General features: G+C 38.7%; 1 protein-coding gene across 1 annotated transcript in view; it reads right to left on the minus strand.

Annotated features, from left to right (window-relative positions):
- LOC128544929 (deleted in malignant brain tumors 1 protein-like) overlaps positions 1–22,031 on the minus strand; it is a 35,251-nt gene that overhangs the window by 4,202 nt on the left and 9,018 nt on the right. The window contains exons 4-8 of the mRNA XM_053515242.1: positions 16,978–16,984; positions 15,431–15,745; positions 5,015–5,338; positions 3,391–3,711; positions 963–1,070 (exon numbers count right to left, since the gene is read on the minus strand). Coding sequence (XP_053371217.1) covers positions 963–1,070; positions 3,391–3,711; positions 5,015–5,338; positions 15,431–15,745; positions 16,978–16,984 — 1,075 coding nt within the window. The remainder of the gene's footprint in view (positions 1–962; positions 1,071–3,390; positions 3,712–5,014; positions 5,339–15,430; positions 15,746–16,977; positions 16,985–22,031) is intronic.

The raw sequence follows: 22,031 nt of genomic DNA on the forward strand, positions 1-22,031 counted from the left end.
GGCATGGCAATAGCGCCGTAGCTGAGAGGAAAGCCCTGCAGAGAGTAGTTAAGGCTGCACAGAGGACAGTAAGGAGCAGGCTCCCCTCTATCACCGAACTGTACACTGCAAGATGCAGAGGAAGAGCCCTCCGCATTTTTAAGGACTCCACCCACCCTGCACATACTCTATTTCAACCTCTTTCCTCGGGCAGAAGGCTAAAGAGCCTTCAGTGCAAGACCACCAGACTCAAAAACAGCTTTTACCCTGAAGCAATTAGACTGCTGAACTCTAGCCGTGCTCTGTAGGTCCCCTCCCATTAAACACAATCAAACTTTTAGTGTAATATATAACTCTATGGTGCAATACATATATATAACCCTATGAGTTAAATATACAATGTGTGCCATCCAGCCTCTGAAAATGTGCAATACACTATGTATAGTTTATGTCTAATTTCCTGCATAATATATCTCTGACTGCTCTTATTTATGTTCATGTATATACATATTTACACCCTCATATTTATACTACTATGCTATCGCTGTGGCTTAAACGGGACCTGGGTCCTAATTTCGTACCAGAACGTGGAAGTGTGCTGGTATGACAATAAAGCTCCTTGAATCCTTGAATTATTGAATGTCTGTGTGCATATGTCAGGGGAGCATTAAATGAGGAATCAGAGTGAGAAAAGGGAGAATACCACTTGCAGCTGCACCACATATATTTACATTTGGGCATTTTGGCAGATGCTCTTATCCAGAGCAACTTAAATTTTTTTTTAAATCTCATTACACATATGAGCATTTGGGGGTTAAGGGCCTTGCTCAAGGGCCCAACAATGGCAACTTGGGGGTTGTGGGTTTTGAACCTGGGATCTTCCGAACCGTAGTCCAATGCCTTATCCACTGAGCTACCCCCAGCCCAACATATATGTTCTATACCAAACGCGAAATGAACAAAAGAATACAATTTTGACTTACGACTGTCACCAGGGTCTATTGTCCTTTCCTCAATTTGTCCTGTTACAGTCACATTTATTACAGAAGTATATGGCAGGTTCGTGGCTGTTGTCACAGGTATCCTGGTTGCTGTTAACAAGTGGAAAATCAGAGCATTTCTTGACAAATCTTGACAATTCATAGCAAAATGTCAGGTGCAGAAGGTTATTTTAAAGGTATATCTTTGCATTTTAAAATTTCATAGCTAATGAATAGTAAATTCATAAATGATGTTTAGCATATAATGTCAAAGAGTTTAACAACAAAGAACCATCAAGAATCCAAATTTTGGACAATTCAGCTGACTTAAATCGTTTTTTTTATTTTGAGCAGTGCATTCTTAAAAAAGTGATTACAGAAGAAAAGAGCAAAATAAAAAACTAATTAAAAATCTCTGTTTGATTTTAAATACTGTTAACATTATTTGTAAAGGTCAGAGTTCACATGTTTAGCTCTGTCTGATCATTTTTTAGACTCTCTTTCAAAATAGAGCTTTCTACATTTGGGTGGAGGGTGAGGGGTGTTGTTGTGTGTGCACACCCCACGGTTTGTATACCTGTTCATATGGTAACCTGAAATAACTTTAAATGGGTAAAATATATGTTGTTTTTATAGATACAATTATACTTTTTGTTTACATTATTTGCAAATTGACATGTTAGAAGTAAATCCCTGTGAAATGAGTCCTACTGTACACAATCACAATCCCTAAAGACTTTGCTCCCTCCCCTATGGGTGGTATTGTATTCATGGTTTTTAAGACACCGATGAGTGCTGGCTCTTCTGCTTGACTCTACTGCATAAAGATTATCAGCAAACACACAAACTATCTGCATCCTGGTTGTCTTTGGGTTCTGCTCTGTCTAAGTGCTTAAATAGTTTCAATAATCCAGCAAGCACTATATTACACACTGTGTGCTTTAGTTTTCTAAATTGGATTCTTCTCCACTGGTAGGGTAGGTTTTTAACCTTTGTACTGTTTTTGTAACACAATTGGTTCTTACTGTATACTGTACCTAGTTTTCGCTGTTTGGTAGTGTTGATTGAAGTGTGATTGAAGTAGGTCTGAAGCAATTTGTTCTCAGGTAATTAATCAAGAGTAGTTTCAGACTCCGTCCATACGAAGCCGGTGCGTTCCCTATCCGATAATTTTTTTTGCGTAAACACGGCGTTGTCTCAAGAAATATCTGTGTACACACGAAACCACTGAAAACGGTGTAGTATATATGCCAGACCAGTATGGGGCGCTGTAATTCTGCCATAGAGATACACTATACACGTAGAAGAAGACTTTGAGCATGCGCATAACCTTGCGCGCTGTATACGAACCAAGATGGTGTTGTCCATTATCGCTTGTTGCTCAAAACAGTTGCATAGAAACAATAGATTTTGCTGTAATAAAGCTAGTAGGCTTTGTAGCAACACGAACACAATCATGTAGTCCGCCATTATTGTTGTTGCTGTTACGTGTGGCGCAGCCGACACGTGATGTGATGACATCATCGTTTCACAAAATATACGGATTGGCCGGACACACGAAGACGCAAGGGTGTCATTTTCAGATTTATCCACTTTGGGACCCGGTTTAGAAAAAAATCGGTTTCAGGCTCCTAAAACGCCGGATCCGTGTGGACGAAACGCCAATACGATAAAAAATTAATACGTATACAGCGAAACGCGTCTCTGTGTGGACAGGTCCTCAGGCTTCCTTAATGTGTGAATTGTGGGTAGGGCTTAGCTACATATATTGAAGGTGTCTCTGCTAATAAGCATATCCTGCAATAAAGTTTGTCAAGAATCTAGATAGCAAGTGCACAGAGAATTGACTCTAACCCTTGTTTACCAAAAAGTTAAAGTTTTTATAGACAATTACCTCAGTCTAGCATGTGTCTTCAACCTATCTCTGTCAGTTCTCACAGACCAAGATGCATTTACTCACACAGCAGAGGCAGATCTCCCAGAAACCTCATGTTGTTTTTATACAGTAGATAAAATTACATTTTGTTCACATTATTTGCAAATTGACATGTTAGAAGTAAATCCCTGTGAAATGAGTCCTACACAATCATAATCCCTAAAGACTTTGCTCTCTCCCCTATGGGTGGTATTGTATTTATGGTTTTTAAGACACTGATGAGTGCTGGCTCTTCTGAATAAAGATTATCAGCAAACACAAACTATCTGCATCCTGGTTGTCTTTGGGTTCTGTTCTGTCTACACACAAAGTGCTCAACTAGTTTTAATAATCCAAACACTATATTATCAATACATGTACATGCACAAATGTCAAAAAGCTAAGTAATTGTGCTACATCTATGTATTGTTTTTACAATCTACTGAAATTTAGTTGTTTATTATAAAAATTATCACATTTATTAGAAGATTACAATTTAAGAATTTTTTATTGTACCTGAGCAAGTAACACCAGCATCTTCACCATGGTTACAGTTGTGTATTCCAAATCCACTATGAGAGCACTGTGTGATGCTGCTTTCTCCTCCAAAACAGTGAACATTATCCATCCATATTCGTCCACTTCCCTGACCAAAGTAAGCCCTTTTATGAGCGCTGACAGCATTACCACATCCAAGCTCTCTACACACCACCCGTGCATCACTCATGTGCCAGTAATTATGACACACTGTTCCCCACTGGTTATTATAATAGACTTCCACTCTACCAGAGCAGGAGTTTCTGCCACCAACGAGTCGTATGTTACCTCCATCTGAGAAAAACAGCAAAATGTATGTTGATATTCGAAATATGAAAAAAATGCAAAAAGAAAGAAATTTAAAGCAAATTGTAAGATGTAGGAGGTACTATGTGACAGTTGGTAGGTAAATTATGACAGTTTTTAGACAGTTCTTGACAAATCAGCATGAGTTTGGCACAAGAACATAGTGATTTTTAGTACATTTTAAGTCTTTGCAGTTAACATGTATTCATTTCATGTCTGATTTATGACATGTGATATCACACAGTTGAGCAACCAAGAACCATGAAAAATTTTTATTTAAAAAAAAAATTGTTGTGCTGTAAGTGGCACGGTGTTGTTGTGGTTAGCACTGTCGCCTTGCACCTCCAGGGTCCGTGTTCGATTCCCGTCTCTGTGTGCATGGAGTTTGCATGTTCTCCCCGTGCTTGGAGGGTTTCCTCCGGGTACTCCGGTTTCCTCCCACAGACCACAAATATGCAGGTTAGGCTAATTGGTATACCAAATTCCCTGTAGAGTGTGAATAAGAGTGTGTGTATCTGCGATGGATTGGCAGCCTGTCCAGTGTGTACCCTGCCTTATGCCCTAAGCCTCCTGGGATAGGCTCCAGGTCTCCGCAACCCTGAATACAGGATAAAGCGGTATAGAAGATGCGTAAAAGTAAGTGAGTGTTGTGCTGTAGCTAAAACTTTGGGAATGTGGCTCAGTCCTAAATATTTTTAATGAGCAACTATTTTACTTTAAATTTATTTAAACTCTGCACTGCGACTGTAAAAACAAAAACAATACATTTTGTGCTTTCGACATAAATATATACATTTAAACGCTTAGAAAAATATTTTGTATCAATATTTGTATGATAAAGCTAAAATGCTGACCTGCATTTTTTACACTTCTTTATAATGCACAGACACTGGCTGCGCAGTGTAAAAAAAAAAAAAAAAAAGCTGCGATTTTTGTGCTCTACTAGATGCTACATTGCAGATGGTGTCAAAAGACTTTTGTCAAAGTAAAAGCAGCACGTTGTAAAATCCAACTAGCGGTAATATTATATGTATGAAGGATGTATTATACTGGAATTACACTGTATGAAGGATGCAGACTAAATGCATCCTGGTTGTCTTTAGGTTCTGCTCTGTCAACACACACAAAGAGCTCAAGTAGTTTCAATAATTCAGCGACCACTTGATCCTCAAGCTAAAGGCACAAATGTCAGAAAGCCAAGTAATTGTGCTCTATGTATTGTTTTTACAATCCACTAAAATGTATTTGTTTCATATAAAAAATATCACATTTATTACCAGGTCATAATATTTTTTTTTTATTGTACCTGAGCAAGTAACACCAGCATCTTCACCATGGTTACAGTTGTGTTTTCCAAATCCATTATGAGAGCACTGTGTGATGTTGCTTTCACTTCCGGAACAGCGAACATCATCCATCCATATTGGGCCACTTCCCGGACCAAAGGCGGCACTTGGATGAGCTCTGACAGCATCACCACATCCAAGCTGTCTACACACCACCTGTGCATCACTCATGGCCCAGTCATCATCACACACTGTTCCCCACTGGTTATTATAATAGACTTCCACTCTACCAGAGCAGGAGTTACTGCCACCAACGAGTCGTATGTTAGCACCATCTAAGACAAACAGCAAAATATATGGTGATATTAAAAACAGGACAGAAATACAAAAAGGAGGTGTAGGAGGTACCTTTTACCAGTTTGTATGTAAATTGGCAGTTTTTAGACAGTTCTTGACAACTCTAAGACTGGGTCATCTACTCTCAAAACACCTAAGCTGCTTTCTCTGTGTGTGTCTGTGTGTGTCTGTGTGTGTGTGTGTGTGTGTGTGTGTGTGTGTGCGTATTTATGTGTATATATATATGGAGTTGTATGCATAAGTGATGGCTCCTAAACCTCACACTGATAGTAGGAGTAAGTGATGGTGAGGGCATGGTTTGGTGTCGGTATGTGAAGGATGTAAGGATCATGCAGGTGGGAAAGAACTCACACTTGATGAGAATGTGCCTAATTAATGAATGTCTGTGTGCATATGCTGGAGGAGCATTAACTGAGGAATCAGAGTGAGAAAAGGGAGAATACCACTTACAGCTGCACCACATATATGTTCTTTACCAAACGCGAAATAAACAAAAGAATACAATTTTGACTCATGACTGTCACCAGTGTCTATTGTCCTTCCCTCAATTTGTCCTGTTACAGTCACATTTATTACAGAAGAGTTTGGCAGGTTCGTTGCTGTTGTCACAGGTATCCAGGTCGCTGTTAACAAGGTGAAAAACGTTAGCGTCATCTAAGACAAACAGCAAAACGTATGTTGATATTAGAAACATGACAGAAATACAAAAGAAAATTTCTAGAAAATTATGAGGTGTAGAAGGTACTTTGTATCAATTGTTAGTTAAACTGTCGTTCTTAGACACTTCTAGACAATTCTAAAACTGGATCATCGACCTTCAGAACACTTAAGCTGCTTTCTCTCTCTGTGTGCCTACATATATATGTCACGGCGTGGGCCTGTGATGGGTGTGCACATAACTCTATTATCGCTCCTCGCTCACTCCTCGCTCACTAGTTAGGCGTCCCCCCCCCCACCACCTCACCCTACCTCAAAGACTCAGAGGCTTTAAAAAGGGGGAATGCCGCCCCTTTAATCTCTGCGAGAGGACAGCATGTGAGGACCCACTTCCGCGTCGAGCCCACATTCGCATCCCTGCCGCCGAAGTGGAAAAGGCCGCTGAGAGGACTAAGTTAGGGCCCCCGATCCCAGCCGGGAAAGCCGCCCAGCCGACGGACGTCCAGGAGAGACTGGAGAACTGGGAGGGGCCGGTCTTGGCTTGCGTTCAGCGGGAGAAGTCGCCGTCACGGGAACGTGCAGGAGCGCTACCTCTGCGTGGGCCAAAGTTGCCTCTTTGCCTACCTTCACCACTCACCAGCCTGTGCCCGCATGCCAGGGGGGCAACGGCCAACCAGACCTGCACATGCATCACCTTCTCTTCCCTTTCTTTCCGTTCTCTCTCCTTTAACCCTTTCCTTTCCCATTTTTTCTTAATAAATTACCCTTTTTCCTGTAAGACCTCGCCTCGTGTCCAAGTGGAGGGTGATTTTTTTTTATACACACTGTAATTAAGATTTGCTAAGAACCAGTCCAATTTGTGTTTATATATATATATATATATATATATATATATATATATATATATATATATATATATTTAAAGATCAGTAATGAGTTTCTGAGAATTATAACTGCTCCACTTCAAGCAAGATTGCTGGTTTCCTTGAACAAATACAAATTAATTGAGACCATCAGAAACAAGGGAGGATATGTCAGAGAGAAGACCAGAGATATAATCTTTATCTTCAAGTTCTTGATCTGGTATGTCCTTGCTCACAAAAGCAGAAATTAGCTTGGTGTTAAATGTAATATTGTGAATGGAAGCCACAGGAGCTGGACAAGGCATCCAAATTAAGTTGGCTGTGACGCACTAAATTAACACATAACTAGCACAATAAAACATTTTAGTTTAACTTGTTCACAGATTAGTGAATGCTGTCTGAATACAGGTTTCAATGTTTGCCATGATTATTTTATCACACTTTACAAGCCTAACATAACCAACAATACTATGTTTGTTTTTACATGCCCAGATCCTGGAGGTGAATGTATGAAGAGAGTATCTCCTAAAATGTTTTATGGTGTATTTAGTGGAAGATAAATCAATATTCATTGTTATGCTGACGACACCCAGCTTTATATTTCTTTCAAACCTACTTCTGACCTTCCTCCCTCTTCTTTTTCAAATTGTTTAGCTGAAGTTAAATCTTGGTTCTCAAATAATCTTCTTAAACTCAACAGTAGTAAAACCGAAATACTCCTCGTGGGCACTAAAAATACTCTATCGAAGGCCAGTAGTTTTTCCTTATGTATCGATGGTTCTACAATCTCTCCTTCAACACAAGTTAAAAGCTTGGGTGTTATTCTTGATAGCACCCTATCCTTTGAAGCACATATTAATAAACTCACTAGGACAGCGTACTACCACATCCGAAACATTAACCGTCTCCGTCCGGCCCTCTCAATGAGAAGCGCTGCTATCCTGGTACACGCCCTCGTCACCACACGCATCGACTATTGCAATGCTCTATTTTTTGGTCTTCCCCTAAAACTCCTACATAAGTTACAGTTAGTACAGAACTCAGCCGCTAGAATACTAACTAGAACTCCTACAATGGACCACATAACTCCTGTTCTTCAACAGTTACACTGGCTTCCTGTTCAACAGCGCATACATTATAAAATTCTGTTTTTTGTTTATAAGGCATTACATAACCTGGCTCCGTCATATTTAACAGATCTTCTCCTAACCTATACTCCTTCAAAAAATCTGAGATCATCATCGTCACCAAATTTGGTTCTTCCTCGTATGCGTTTGGCAACCATGGGATCTCGAGCTTTTAGCTACGCTGCCCCTTACCTGTAGAATCTACTACCGCTTGATATCCGGAATAGTAACTCTATTTCTGTTTTCAAATCCCGTTTAAAAACACATCTCTTCAGGCAGACATACTTTTAACACTGCATTGCTTGTATATTGTCCTTTACTATTGTTGTTGGTTTTTTATTTATTTATTTATTTAATTTTTATTTTATTTTTTATTTTTTTATGGTGTGTAAGGTGTCATGAAAGGCGCCTACAAATAAAATCTGTTATTATTATTATTATTATTATTATTATTAAGATGTGGACCAACTGATTAAGCACTGGTAAGCATTTGTTCATAAGGCATTTCAACCTTAGAAATGAAAAATATTACTGAATTGATAAATTAGCCTTGCTCAAAGGTCCAGGTGGCAGCTTGGTGGTGCTGGGGTTTGAACCTGTGAGCTTCCAATCAGTATACCAACATCCAAAAACCACACAACTACCTCTGCCCCTTCATATTCACAAATATGAGGTCAGTGGCATTATCAGCTGCAGCACAACCTTTACACAGGGCCATTTTTTTTAATCATAGTATGTATTAACATTAGTTACATACATGCTCCTAAACCTTGTGGAAAGACTTCACAAAAGAGTTGAAGCTGTTATAGCTGCAAAAGGCCAACATCATATTAAACCCTATGGATTAAGAAGTGGATGTTACTCAAGTTTATACTGTATGCATGTCAAGGCCAATACTTTTGGCAATATAATGTAATATATAATGTGTGTGTGTGTGTGTGTGTATATGTATATCAGTTGTTTTTGCCTATTCATTGACATAATTACATTTAACTTGATGCACCATAATCCTAGGTATTTTTTATTTATTTTTTTGCACTCATAGGAAGTGATTAAGTGATTTCTACATGTATACATCAGACACTATTTTGCCAAATAGAGCAACTTGTCTAACAAATGTCCTTTCTTTTATTAGGTTGTTAAGAAAGATGAAGCTCAGGCTGAACTTGAGAGGTGCACGATGGCCCTGTTTGTCCTCAGGTAGGAAGAGGACTGTCTTCAGCCACCAAATGAAATCGGGATTCTGACTTACTGAGTTTCTACCAGTTGCACATGGATGTTCCATGTTGTTTGGCCTCATCTATGCGCTAAACTTGAGCATTCTTGGTGAGCTCAAACACACTTTTGTGGCCCTGTAGAAAATATTTAGGGAACGTATTCTTTATTGACATTAAAATATAACATTTTGGTCACTTTGTCAAACAATTGTCAGATTTTCACATGGTTAGCAAATAGGTTTATACGGTTCTTAAACTTAAGTTATTAAAAATGCATTGTTTTATTTATTTAATTTTTGTTTTCTGTCTTTGAATTGGAGAAATAATAGTACAACAAAAAGAAAAGGTAATGTATGGTTTTAAGGATGGTAATAAATGTTTTTGAGGAGAACCTGTTTGTTCATTGTCTTCATTTATAAATGTAACTTTTAAAAAAAAGTTACTTACTTCATTCATAAATGTAACTTCTCCACATAAATGAACTTTTTTTTGGCATAGAGATAATTACATTTCTTTATTTTAGAAAAAGACTATATGTTGATTTTTATGTATAATTCATAAAGTTTAGTTTTTACCTAATCATACTTTTAACTTGAGAATAATGAAAAAGATTACTTTACTACTATAATTTACTTCTATAACTTTATACTACATAAATGTAATTTGTTTCTTTCAAGGTAAACACTAAACTTAATTATAGTGTTAAATTTTAGGTTTTTCCAAAGTGATATAATCAAGTTGTTAGAAAATTGAAAAATAAGTTTTACTGGCCTAAGGCATTGTAATAACTTTTGTTTCTGATTTGGATGGATGAATTTCTTTTGCTTTGGGGAAACTTAAAAATCTATTTATATTTAATCAAAATTAAACCTTAAATATTATTATAACATTTGATTTGAGAGAAAGAAAAAAAATTGCTTGTAACAAATTGAAGCTATTTTTTTGAAGTTGATCCAAAGTAGAATTTTTTTCAGTGTATGCTGGAGGAGCATTAAATGAGGAATCAGAGTGAGAAAAGGGAGAATGCCACTTGCAGCTTCACCACATATATGTTCTTTACCAATAAACAAAAGAATAAAATTTTTACTCATAACTGTCACTAGTGTCTATTGTCCTTCCCTCAATTTGTCCTGTTACAGTCACATTTATTACAGAAGAGTTCGGCAGGTTCGTCGCTGTTGTCACAGGTATTCAGGTCGCTGTTAACAAGTGGAAAATCATGGGATTTATTGACAAATCTTGACAATTCATAGCTAAATGTTAACTTTAGTACTGTAGGTTGTTTGTGACAGTCTAAAGGTAAATCCAGAGGTGGGACAAAGTCATTGTTTGGCAAGTCACAAGTAAGTCTCAATTCATTTCCCTTAAGTCCCGAGTCAAGACAGGCAAGTTCCGAGTCAAGTCCCAAGTCAAAGGCCAACAAGTCTCAAGTCAAGTCCAAAGTCCTACGGTTTGACTTTCAAGTCTTTTCAAGTCTTTTTAGCAGAAAAATAAAATGTATACAGATTATGTATGGTTGTAAGATCTGTATTTATTAAACAAACCTTTTTTTATGAAAGAACTTTGCTCTCTACCTTGTGTGATACACTCACGTAGGCTACCTTATACAAACAATCCGGCTTTCAAAATCCCGATCAGTATGAACCAGCAGGGGTTTGCAGATTATAGTGTTTGAAAGGAAATGTACAGTCTCATTGATATAAACATGCAGCTAGTAAATTACTTAGCTGATAAGGTAGTCTTGACATTCATTCAAAACTTATCTTTTTTTGTGCAACTTCAAGTATCGAACAAAGTTGGAAGTTGTGGCATCTCCGTCTGTAATCTTCGACCCGCATGTTTTACATACTGCAATTCGTTTTTTGTTGGCCACCTCGTAATTTTTATAGCCAAAGGAAACTACCTTCGGTATCATTTCGCAAACTGGCGAGTTCACGTTGTTGTCACGTTGGACGCTGTCGAATCAAAAGAATCTACGGTACTTTGATTGGATGTCGTGCCGAATGCGCGCATGCATCATTCATCAGTGATGTACTGTATAGGATGTTGTGTCAAATAGTTAAACATCAAAGAACCATCAATAATTCAAATTTGGGACAATTCAGCTGACTCTAGAAAAAAAATAAGGGGAAAGTCCTCCATATTTCTGATAAACAAACTTTACATTCTTTTAAACTAGTTTTTCTTTCTTGGTGGCATTGCCATTAAATTTTATTTTCACAGTATTTGCAAATTGACGTTATAACAAAAGTAAATCCCTGTGAAATTAGTCCTCAATCGCAATCCCTAAAGACTTCACTTCCTCCCCTATGGTTGGTATTGTATTCATGGTTTCTAAGATGATAGAAATACAATAAAATTAATAAAATCATAGAAATACAATACAAAAAAAATTAAATTATTGTCAAATTTAATTGTGCATTATGACAGTTCTTAGACAGTTCTTAACAAATCAGCGTGAGTTTGGCCATAGTGATTTGTATGTACATTTTAAGACTTTGTAGCTAACGTGTATTTATTTCATATTTGATTTATGACATGTGATGTCACAAAGTTGAGCAACCAAGAACCATGGAGAATTTAAATTAAAAAAAAAAGCAGTTCCTGGCTAAAAAAAATCCTGTCCCACATATCCTGTTTCTATCAGTTTGACATTTAAGGGAAGACTCATTAGTGGTGTGTGTTTTGTCTCATTTTTCAGCTGGTAAATCTGCCAGCCTAGATGAAAAATTGATTTGTAAGTTTGTTCCCAATAATGCTTAAAATTGTGATAATGGTTTGAATCCCTGTTGTTCATAGCGCAAAAGGTCCCAAGAGACTCCATAAAGTTCTGCACCTTTTTATTTTTGTGTAATTAGGGAAAAATTGTGGGAGGGGCCTTATTCTAAAAAGATTAAATTTCAATATGTTAATGAACAATAATCCTGACCAATTAATGGGATGCTCACCTAGGGGAATTTGCACAATGCTAAACTGTTGAATAAATGAATTGCAGCTCATATTTATTTGACACTGGATCTTATAAAGCCGTATTGGCCCCTGGCTTCCATATCTCATAAAAATGTTTTTTCATCACATTCATTTAGGCATTTGTTCTACAGTTGTTTATCCTTACATCTAAGTGTTTTGGGCCCCCACATTATAAAATACTTATGGACAGGGTCATCCACCCTCACAACATAAGCTGCTTTATATTTAGAAAATATGATATTATCATATACACAGTTAGACTGTGAGCATAATTAATTCCAGAAGTGTGCTTGTAATCCAAAGCACTCGTATATCAAAGTGATTTTTACCCATAATAAATAATGGAAACTCAGATGATTATATAAAAATAATTTATATAATACAAAGGTAAAGTAAAAATAAAGCAAATTAACCTACATTTTATTAATGGAAAGAATCATAACTGTTTTAAGATGAAAGAAGAAGGAGGAGGCGGAGGGGTTCATTGTAAAGGGTTTAAACAATGTTTTCCATGCATGTTCAATTAACCATAATCAATTAATTAACATGCACCTGTGGAATGGTCGTTAAGACCTTAACAGCTTACAGAAAGTAGGCATTTAAGGTCACAGTTTTAAAAACGCAGGGCACTGAAGAGACTTGTCTACCGACTGTGAAAAACACCCAAAGAATGATGCCCAGGGTCCCTGCTCATCTGCGTGAATGTGCATTAGGCATGCTGCAAGAAGGCATGAGGACTGCTGATGTGGCTAGGGCGATAAATCGCCATGTCCGCACCGTGAGACGCCTAAGACAGCGCTACAGGGAGACAGGAAGGACAGCTAATCATCCTCGCAGTGGAAAACCACGTGTAACAACACCTGCACAGGATCGGTACATCCGAACATCACACCTGCGTGACAGGTACAGGATGGCCACAACAACTGCCCGAGTCACACCAGGAACACACAATCCCTCCATCAGTGCTCAGACTGTCCGCAATAGGCAGTCCATGAGGAGGAGATGCACTGCAGTACTTCAAGCAGCTGGTGGCCACACCAGATACTGACTGGTACTTTTGATTTTGAGCCTCCCTTCATTCAGGGACACATTGGGAAACATTTTTAGTTTATGTCTTATGGTGTTGACTCTTTTAGTGTTTATACAAATATTTACACATTAAGTTTACTGAAAGTAAAAACAGTTAAAAGTCAGAGGACGTTTCTTTTTTTGCTGAGTATATAATACTTAATTATAAAGCCTTTTGCTTTGATTAGGGCAATAATTCGCTGTGACATCATTTTAATAAGCTTATGCAATATCACAACGTTTACTGTCATCCAGAGTCACATTATTGTCTCTCCAAGATATTGTATTCAATTCAATTAAATTTTATTTGTATAGCACTTTTAACAATTGACATTGTCACAATGCAGCTTTACACAATCAAAAGAGGTATTGATGATGGAAGAGTGGGAAGACTCACTTTTTCAGCACATTCCAAAGATTCTTAATGGGGTTAATTTCTGGGTTCTGTGGACAATCAAGTGGAAATATAATGTCTTGTACATCCTAAATCACTCTTGGGTGTGCCATCAGGGATTAAAAAACATAAATTAATGGAAAACCCTGGTTTGTTCAGTATATTCAGGTCATCCGCTGACATCATTTCTTAGGTACATAATGTTGCTAAACCTAGACTTGACCAACAGAAGCAACCCCAGATCATGACACTGCTCACACAGGTTTATACTCGGCATACTAGGCATCACTTTATCCACCAGTCTACTTGCCATGATGTACACAATACTCTGGAACAGGGTAAATCTGGACTCATCAGACCACATGGCCTTTTTCCAATGTGCCACAATCAATTCTTTATGCTGCCTAGCAAATTGCCTTTTTTGCCAATTAGTCAGACTGATTTTTTTAAGGCTACACTGCTGTTTAGTCTTAATCCTTTGTGTTTTGTTTGAATTATGCATTTGGAAATGCATCAAATATAGCGCGCTACTGTTATTTTTTTCTTTTTTATGATTTGATATTATCAAACGTTTGCGTTATCTCCAATCACAATCATTCACATTTTTTCCTCAACAATAGTTCTTCCTTCCTCTCTGCACTAGTGAAACCAAGATTTAACTATTTGAAAAGAACACACAGCACTAAATATGATGTAAATAGGGCACTGCAATCATCATGAAAACAGTATTTTCCCAACCGTAAAGTGTGATGGAAAAAATATCATGATTTGGGAAAGCAAAATCCTTACCATTACCATCACTACTGCCATCTAGTGGATATTTTCTCACTCCGCTTCTAGGTATATGTTTATTGGCTGACTGGGCTGTCCATCATCAATTTGACGTCATGACGCTCTGCCAATCCGCTGACGTGCCGAATGTGTTTGAGGCCTTAAGTTCAGTGTGTGTGTGTGTGTGCTCGCCTCGCCAGTGTATCTTGTGCTTCAATGTGTTCAACAAAACTGCTTCAACTTTAGTAATCTCCAGATGCTTATTGTATTTTCGGACATAAGGAATTATGCTTTGCTTTGTGCGATTCAAACCTATCCATAGTTCTGTTTCTGTCTATTGACTTGTATCGAATTGTGTGTGTGTGTTTACACTGAACGTTGGAGTTTTAGTTTGGCCTACTACGAGTCAAGTTCAACTTCAATTTCAAGAAGCATTTTGGTGCTTTGATTTATTCAATTATTTAATTAGTATTAGATCAACTCATTGATTAGGAGTGTTACGCCACCCTTGTACTTTTTGTTTTTTTAGTTTAAAGGAGTTTAGTTTAGAAGGTTTCGTTTTATTTTCAGATTTCTTTTCTGTTATTAGTTTAGGGGTTAGTTATAAGAATTGTTTGTTTAGATTATTTCTTTGTTTTGGGTGACACTCCTACATTTTTTCTGTAATCATCCAAATTTCAAAATGTGAGTAAAAGTCTTTACTTCACCAAAATGTTACGTTTTTTTATCCTATTTAATATCTGACACGTAACAAACCCACATTTCCTTCAAGTGATAACACAGTGATTTCCCCACTCCTAATTTGTGGAAAAAAATATTTTAATTTAATTGGAAATTGTTGAGGGATATTTTTATCTGTTTGCGTGGGCAATGCCCCTCCTGCCTGGAGGCAACCTACTCATATGCACCTTTATATATATATATTAATAGCCAATTAAAGTTCATTAGTACAGTGAACATATAATCACATTTATTAAAAAGTCATAATATGAGATTTCTGTACCTGAGCAAGTAACACCAGCATCTTCACCATGGCTACAGTTGTGTTTTCCAAATCCACTATGAGTGCACTGTGTGATGTTGCTTTCACTTCCGGTACAGTGAACATCATCCATCCATATTGGGCCACTACCCTGACCAAAGGTGGCATTTTTATTAGCGCTGACAGCATTACCACATCCAAGCTGTCTACACACCACCTGTGCATCATTCATGTCCCAGTCATCATCACACACTGTTCCCCACTGGTTATTATAATAGACTTCCACTCTACCAGAGCAGGAGTTACTGCCACCAGCCAGTCGTATGTTAGAGCCATCTAAGACAAAGAGCAAAATTCAATATCAATTAATGATAATGATTAATGTAATTAATGATTAATCAATAATATTATTGAGAGCATACAGTGGATGCTGCACTTTTTAAATAGAATTTGTTACTAATGTTTAACCTGTCACCCCCCTGATGTTTGGAGCTGTTGAGTATATTATTAGAAATGTAGTACTAAATTATTATGTATTTCTGCATCTAAGAGAGGAAGGGAAAATAAAGAAAGAGTATGAATATAAAGAAATGGAATGAAAATCAAATAAAAGAAAAAAGAAACATTAAATAAACATAAAAATAAAAGAAAAGAGAACAAAAGGGGGAATATAAAAACAGGAAACAGTACATGGTAAAAAAATAAACATGGGAATAAATGAAAAAAAAATCCTTTTTAGATCGGGGGAATAGGACAGGTATGAGGACTTGTTCTGACATATTTTTTTAAAACTTTGCCTCTATTCACGACTATTTGCCAATAAGCGGAAATAATACTAAACTATGAATACTCTTGCTCCGTCGAGAGACTCATTTCCAACAACAAATGCACAACACAACTTTATTTTTACTACTGGGAACATGTGTGTCAGTGACAAACACATGCGCGTCTGAAATGCGCGAGTTTCAGTATTGTATATATTGGCATACAGTATTGGGCCACTTCCCTGACCAAAGTGGGCTTTACGATGAGCGCTGACAGCATTACCACATCCAAGCTGTCTACACACAACCTGTGCATCATTGGCAGAGAGTTGGAATCTGCTGCCATTAGGATGTCTGAGATTCTGGGCCATGGGCCTAGCACGAGGCCCTCAGAAACTCTGTACCATTTAAAGCTCATTGAGCCGAACAACTTTCGCACTGAATGTTCTGGGCTAAACTCAACAGGAGGCCGGTTATTTTGGTACAAAACACAAACGATTTTGACATACTCTTCCTAGGGAATTCATACGATTGCCACCAAATAGGGCCAATATGATCTAAAGTCATTGAGGATGCAAAATTGCAGAGGGATTTTTTCTCTACAATAGGGATCTCAAACGGATCAGCTGTGAAGATGCCTTAAACTTATGCTGAAAAGGGTTAATAACTTTCTGTGTGGTATTATATTGAGTGACATGTTCAGTGACATCACATTAAGTAACATCATAATGTTCATATAACATAACATCATATATATATATATATATATATATATATATATATATATACACAGTGGTTACTCACGCGGAATGTCTATGACTGCGATGCACTCTGTCGCGGCAAACGGCAACAGCCAAAATAAATCAGTCACAATTCAAAGTAATTTGTGAAATGACCACCAGGTGGCGCAAGGGGACATTTTGCAAACGGCTGCAATTAATTTTGTTTAGACAGACTCTATGTTTCTCTTTGTCTACTGTTATTGTTATTATTAAACAAAATAGTACAAACAACAGCTCAAGGGCTTGTAAAAACATTTTTATTTTTAACGGTAAAAATCCGAGCACAAAAAAGTCCGAGCACAACATAATGATCTTTGTATGATAAAATGACTCGTGGCATGAATCTACAAGACACGCTTCAGTTTCAAATAATCATTTAACGCTGAACCCAAACAGAAAAAGAACATGATAATAACAATTTAAAGAATAACATTCATCTTGATTTTAGCTGTTTATGTCCAGCATTGAATAATTATTTAATTATTAATAATTAAAGCTGCTCACATCGCGCGCTTTCACTTAAAAAAAATGCAGTGTTTAATCAGCAAGTATATGTCGCCTTTCTTTATGAGATGAATAATTAGATTTTTCGAAGCTGTTTGTGTCGGCTCATATCGGGAGCATTTTGATCAAAGTGGAGATGAAAAGTGAAAGTGTGTAACAACAACACAGCACAATGCATGTGTGTATAAGCCTTTTAGTGAAATATAACAAACACATTTATAAGTGTTAAGTAAGCGTTGTCTTTGTGGCGCTGTGCGATGTGTGTATCGAGCGATTAAAAACAATACAAGGCGTGTTATGATAAGGAAACTTTCTATCTCTTCCATTCCAGTGATTACAAAGCGGTAAAAATGTCAATTTTTGAATCCACAGACACTTAGTGGCCCGAGCACAACGTAAGAATCTTTGTATGATAAAATGACTCGTGGCATGAATTTACACGGAGTGCTTCAGTTTCAAACAATCATTCAATAACATGATAATAATCAAAAGTAAAATAATATAGTTCTTTTTGCTCTCGCAAGCGAGCCTCTAAATACGCCGTTTTAACAGGGATGGGGATAAGAAACACCGCACTGGCAGAACTAGACTAATGATTATGAATGCGTCGGGGAAAACAGCAAGGAAACTGACTGGCCATTTTAATAATTCATTGATAAGTTGATGTCTTTTCATTTCGGCTGTGGGTGGATGCGCTGTGGTAATCCACATTTCATACGAATTACATAAGCTGATTTTTTTCCCCCATTAGTTTATATAAAAGCAGACATTTTGCTTTCTGTAAGTATATATTTTTCATGTCTGTGAGGCGAGTATACACAGAGTTTCGGTTTATTTTCTGACGCGCTCAAGTTCACAAAAACTGTAATTTTAGTACTGTGATGATAAATTCGTTTAATGTTTCACTTGTATTTTATAAGGTTTTCGCCAGCGGTGGTACAGCGCAACGGGGGTGCTGGGATGTGAAAATGTAATTTGTTACATTTTTTTTATTATTTATTAAAGAACATTATGATGAACAGCCTACTGCATTTAATTCTTATAATAACGCAAAAACACATCGACATCTGCTGACGCAGTAGCACAGCATGACAATGTTTACATTTTTATGGTAATTTATTTTCTTTTTTTTTCAGTTAATAAATCTACTACAAATTTAAAGAACACAAAATATAAGATAACGAAAAACATACATGCGTAGTTTTTATAATAACACATGATAAAATCTAAAAACTGTGTTAATGTTTACTTTGCTTAAATTCGATCCTAATAAGATTTAATTTAATTTAAATTCTACATTTGTACTGTAATTTTAATACTGTGATTATGAATTCGTTTAACTACAACGTTTCACTTGATTTTATTTGCTACTATGTGCAGCTCTAACGGCGCGCGGCTCATTAATTCTTGAGAGAATAAACTTATGCCCGAGGCGTCAGTCTATAGTTATATAGCGCCACTCAGCGGTAGAAGCCAGCAAACGCACAAACCCAAATGCCGCCACCGTGAGGCGTGACGGTAAAACCAGAATACCGCATGAGTAACATCTGTATATAAATAAATATAAAAATAAATATATAAATATAACCTGCAGGTTATAAATAGGAGTGAACCGGAAACATTCCTCAGATCAATTTTGTCTGACAGGACGTCCGCAAAGTCTAGGCAGGATGGGGAGACTGACAAGGCGTGCAGATCTCCAATTCTTTTCAGTGAGGTAATGGCCATCAAAAAAAACATCTTAAGGGTCAAAAACCTGATAGGCGCTGACTCTAGTGGTTCGTAAGGGGTGTCAATTAGACCTTCGAGCACGATACATAAATCCTACGAAGGGACAGTGGCTCTAGTGGGTGGCCTCAACCGTTTAGCTCCACGAATGAAATGGGCAACTAAAGGGTGCTTTCCAATGGCAATCAGAACATGGCAGGGTGAAATAGCGGCTACGTACGTCCTGAGAGTACTAGGGCACAAGCCCGAGGACAACTTTTCCTGCAGAAACTCCAGCACTGAAACAATTCGGCAGTGGACTGGGTCTACATGTTTCTTCATGCACCAACATTTAAATATATTCCATTTGAGGGCATAAGCTCTTCTAATGGAGGGAGCCCTAGCACTTAAAATATTCTTAATTACGCTGGCTGGAAGACCAGCTTGACTTAGTTGGTCCCGTTCAGCGGCCAAACGTGAAGGTTCCAAAGCTCAGGCCGGGGATGAAATATTGTCCCCTGCGTCTGAGACAAAAGATCCCTCCCCACTGGAATCACCCATGGTGAGCCATCGAGGAGAGATATTAGATCCGAGAACCACACTTTGGTCGGACTACAGGGCGCTATCAATAAGAGGCACAAACGCTGTTGACGGACCCTCGCCAGGACTCTTGGGAGCAGAGCTATCGGAGGAAACACATAAAGGCATAATTTGGGCCACGTATGGGCCATCGCGTCCTGACCCAGAGAGCTGGAAGAGTCAGAGAGTAGTAGAGGGGACATTGTGCTGTCTCTTGGGAGGCAAAGAGGTCCACGTCTGCTGTAAAGAATCTTTCCCAGATCTGATCCCATTCCCTGAGGGACAGGAACTTGTCCTGTGCCAAAAGCAGAACCTGGTGCGCTAGCTTGTTCAAGCGGCGTGAGCGCAGTCCGCCCTAGCGATTAATGTACGAGACTACCGATGTGTTGTCCACCCGCACTAGAACATGGTAGCCTCTTAACTGCTGGAGGAAGTGCTGTAGGGCCAAAAATAAAGCCATCATTCCGAGGCAATTGATGTGCCATGCGAGAAGATGGCCTCTCCAGCTCCCTTGGGCTGGACGGCCATCCAAGACCGCACACCAGCCGGTAAGGGAAGCGTCTGTCGTTAGCATTTTGCAACGACAAGACAGACCTAGAGTGGGACCCAAAGTCAGGAACCAGGGTCTGAACCACATAGAAAGGGTACGAAGTCCTTTGCGCGTAACCCTTATTTGCCTTTGGGGATTAGCCCTTAAGTGAAATCCCCTGGCTCTTAGCCACAACAGGAACGCTCTCATGTGCAGGAGGCCCAAAGGTATCACCGTGGATGCAGCTGCCATGAGGCCTACACATTTTTGAAAGCGATGTACAGTCACTCTCTGGTCTAGCTTGATGTCCTTTAGGGCGTTGTTAATGGATTCTATATGAGCGGGGGACAGCTGTGCCCGCATAGTGACCGAGTCCCATGTGACACCCAAGTATGTTGTTCTCTGAACCGGAAAGAGAATGCTTTTCGTAGCTTTGAGTCTCAATCCTAGGATGACATCCCGATGTCGAAAATGCTAGCTCCTGAGACTGGGCTAGAATCAGCCAATCGTCTATGTAATTTAAAATACGGATGCCCTGGAGTCTTTAGCACCCAGGAAGATATGCCTGGCAGTAGCTTCCACGCTGCCAGTTTCTCCAAAAGGGGCACAAGTTTTAGCACTTCGGCTGTACGGGGGGTGTTAGTGGTTCGGCATCCTGAGACACAGCAGGATATGATGGAAGGACTAACATGCTGTTGGAGACCGAAACACCAAAGGCGGCGGAACCTGAACACTGACCCCCTGGGGTGCCAGGGAGGGCCCTTTTTTTTATTGAAAAGTATGTTATGTGAGAGATAGCCCACGAGCGTCTCTTCTATCTGGGGCATCATCATATAACCCTGTGCTTTCGGATCAACGATATTTGCATAAAATGAAGGCGATGGTACAAAAATACGGGATGAGTAGGGCTTGCTCTAAGAATGAGTTAATTTATTGTGGACGTCGTCAAAAAAGGGGAGAGAGCGGCGTTGTGGCTCCATCTCCTGGCCACCCGACAGGAATCCTCGTTTTTAGAGGAGCATTCTGAGGTAGCTACTTCCATTTCCACAGAAGCAAGAGAACAAGTCTCTTCTACACACTCACAAGAAGGTGAGTGAAGTGGAAGGAGAGACTTCCCGACCGGATGAGAGGGCGAGAGAAAGGAGGAGGGAATCCGTCTCGCGAACATCTGCCAGATCGGCTTGTGAACCCCAGGAATGCAGCGCGGCTCGTGGTTCTCTAAAGAAAGCGAGGCGCGCGCGAAGCACTTTCATGGGGAGAAGATCACAGTGTTCACAGTCTCCTTGAAGCCCAAGGAGAGCGTGCTTTTTGCCTAAAGACTCAAAGCAAAAAGTGTGGAGATCGTCCCTTCGAAAGAAAATTTTCACTAGGGGGGACACATCCCGATTTAAACTCTGCCATTTTATTTGTGAGTTAACACTTTTCTTTGCTTTTAGCTTGCTTGTAAACACACGCGACACAATGCGGTCTGAAGACAAAAAGATCTGAGGAATGTTTACGGTTTACTCCTATTTATAACCTGCAGGTGCGTCTCATCAGATGACGTCACCTGACCGAGGTTATATAAGCTAAAATTTGGCGTGTTTGATACACACATGCTTCACAACCGCAAACACGAAAAGATGTTCCCAAAGCGTTTTCACGCAGCATCGAGTGTAGCCTTTGAAAGGGAACTATAAAATAACACATATGGAATTAGGTAATTATGTAACAACAACAAAAACAACAGTAAGTTGTTATTTTAAGGTCAGCCTGTC

This window comes from Clarias gariepinus, chromosome 16 (genome assembly GCF_024256425.1).
Source record: "Clarias gariepinus isolate MV-2021 ecotype Netherlands chromosome 16, CGAR_prim_01v2, whole genome shotgun sequence".
NCBI lineage: Eukaryota > Metazoa > Chordata > Actinopteri > Siluriformes > Clariidae > Clarias > Clarias gariepinus.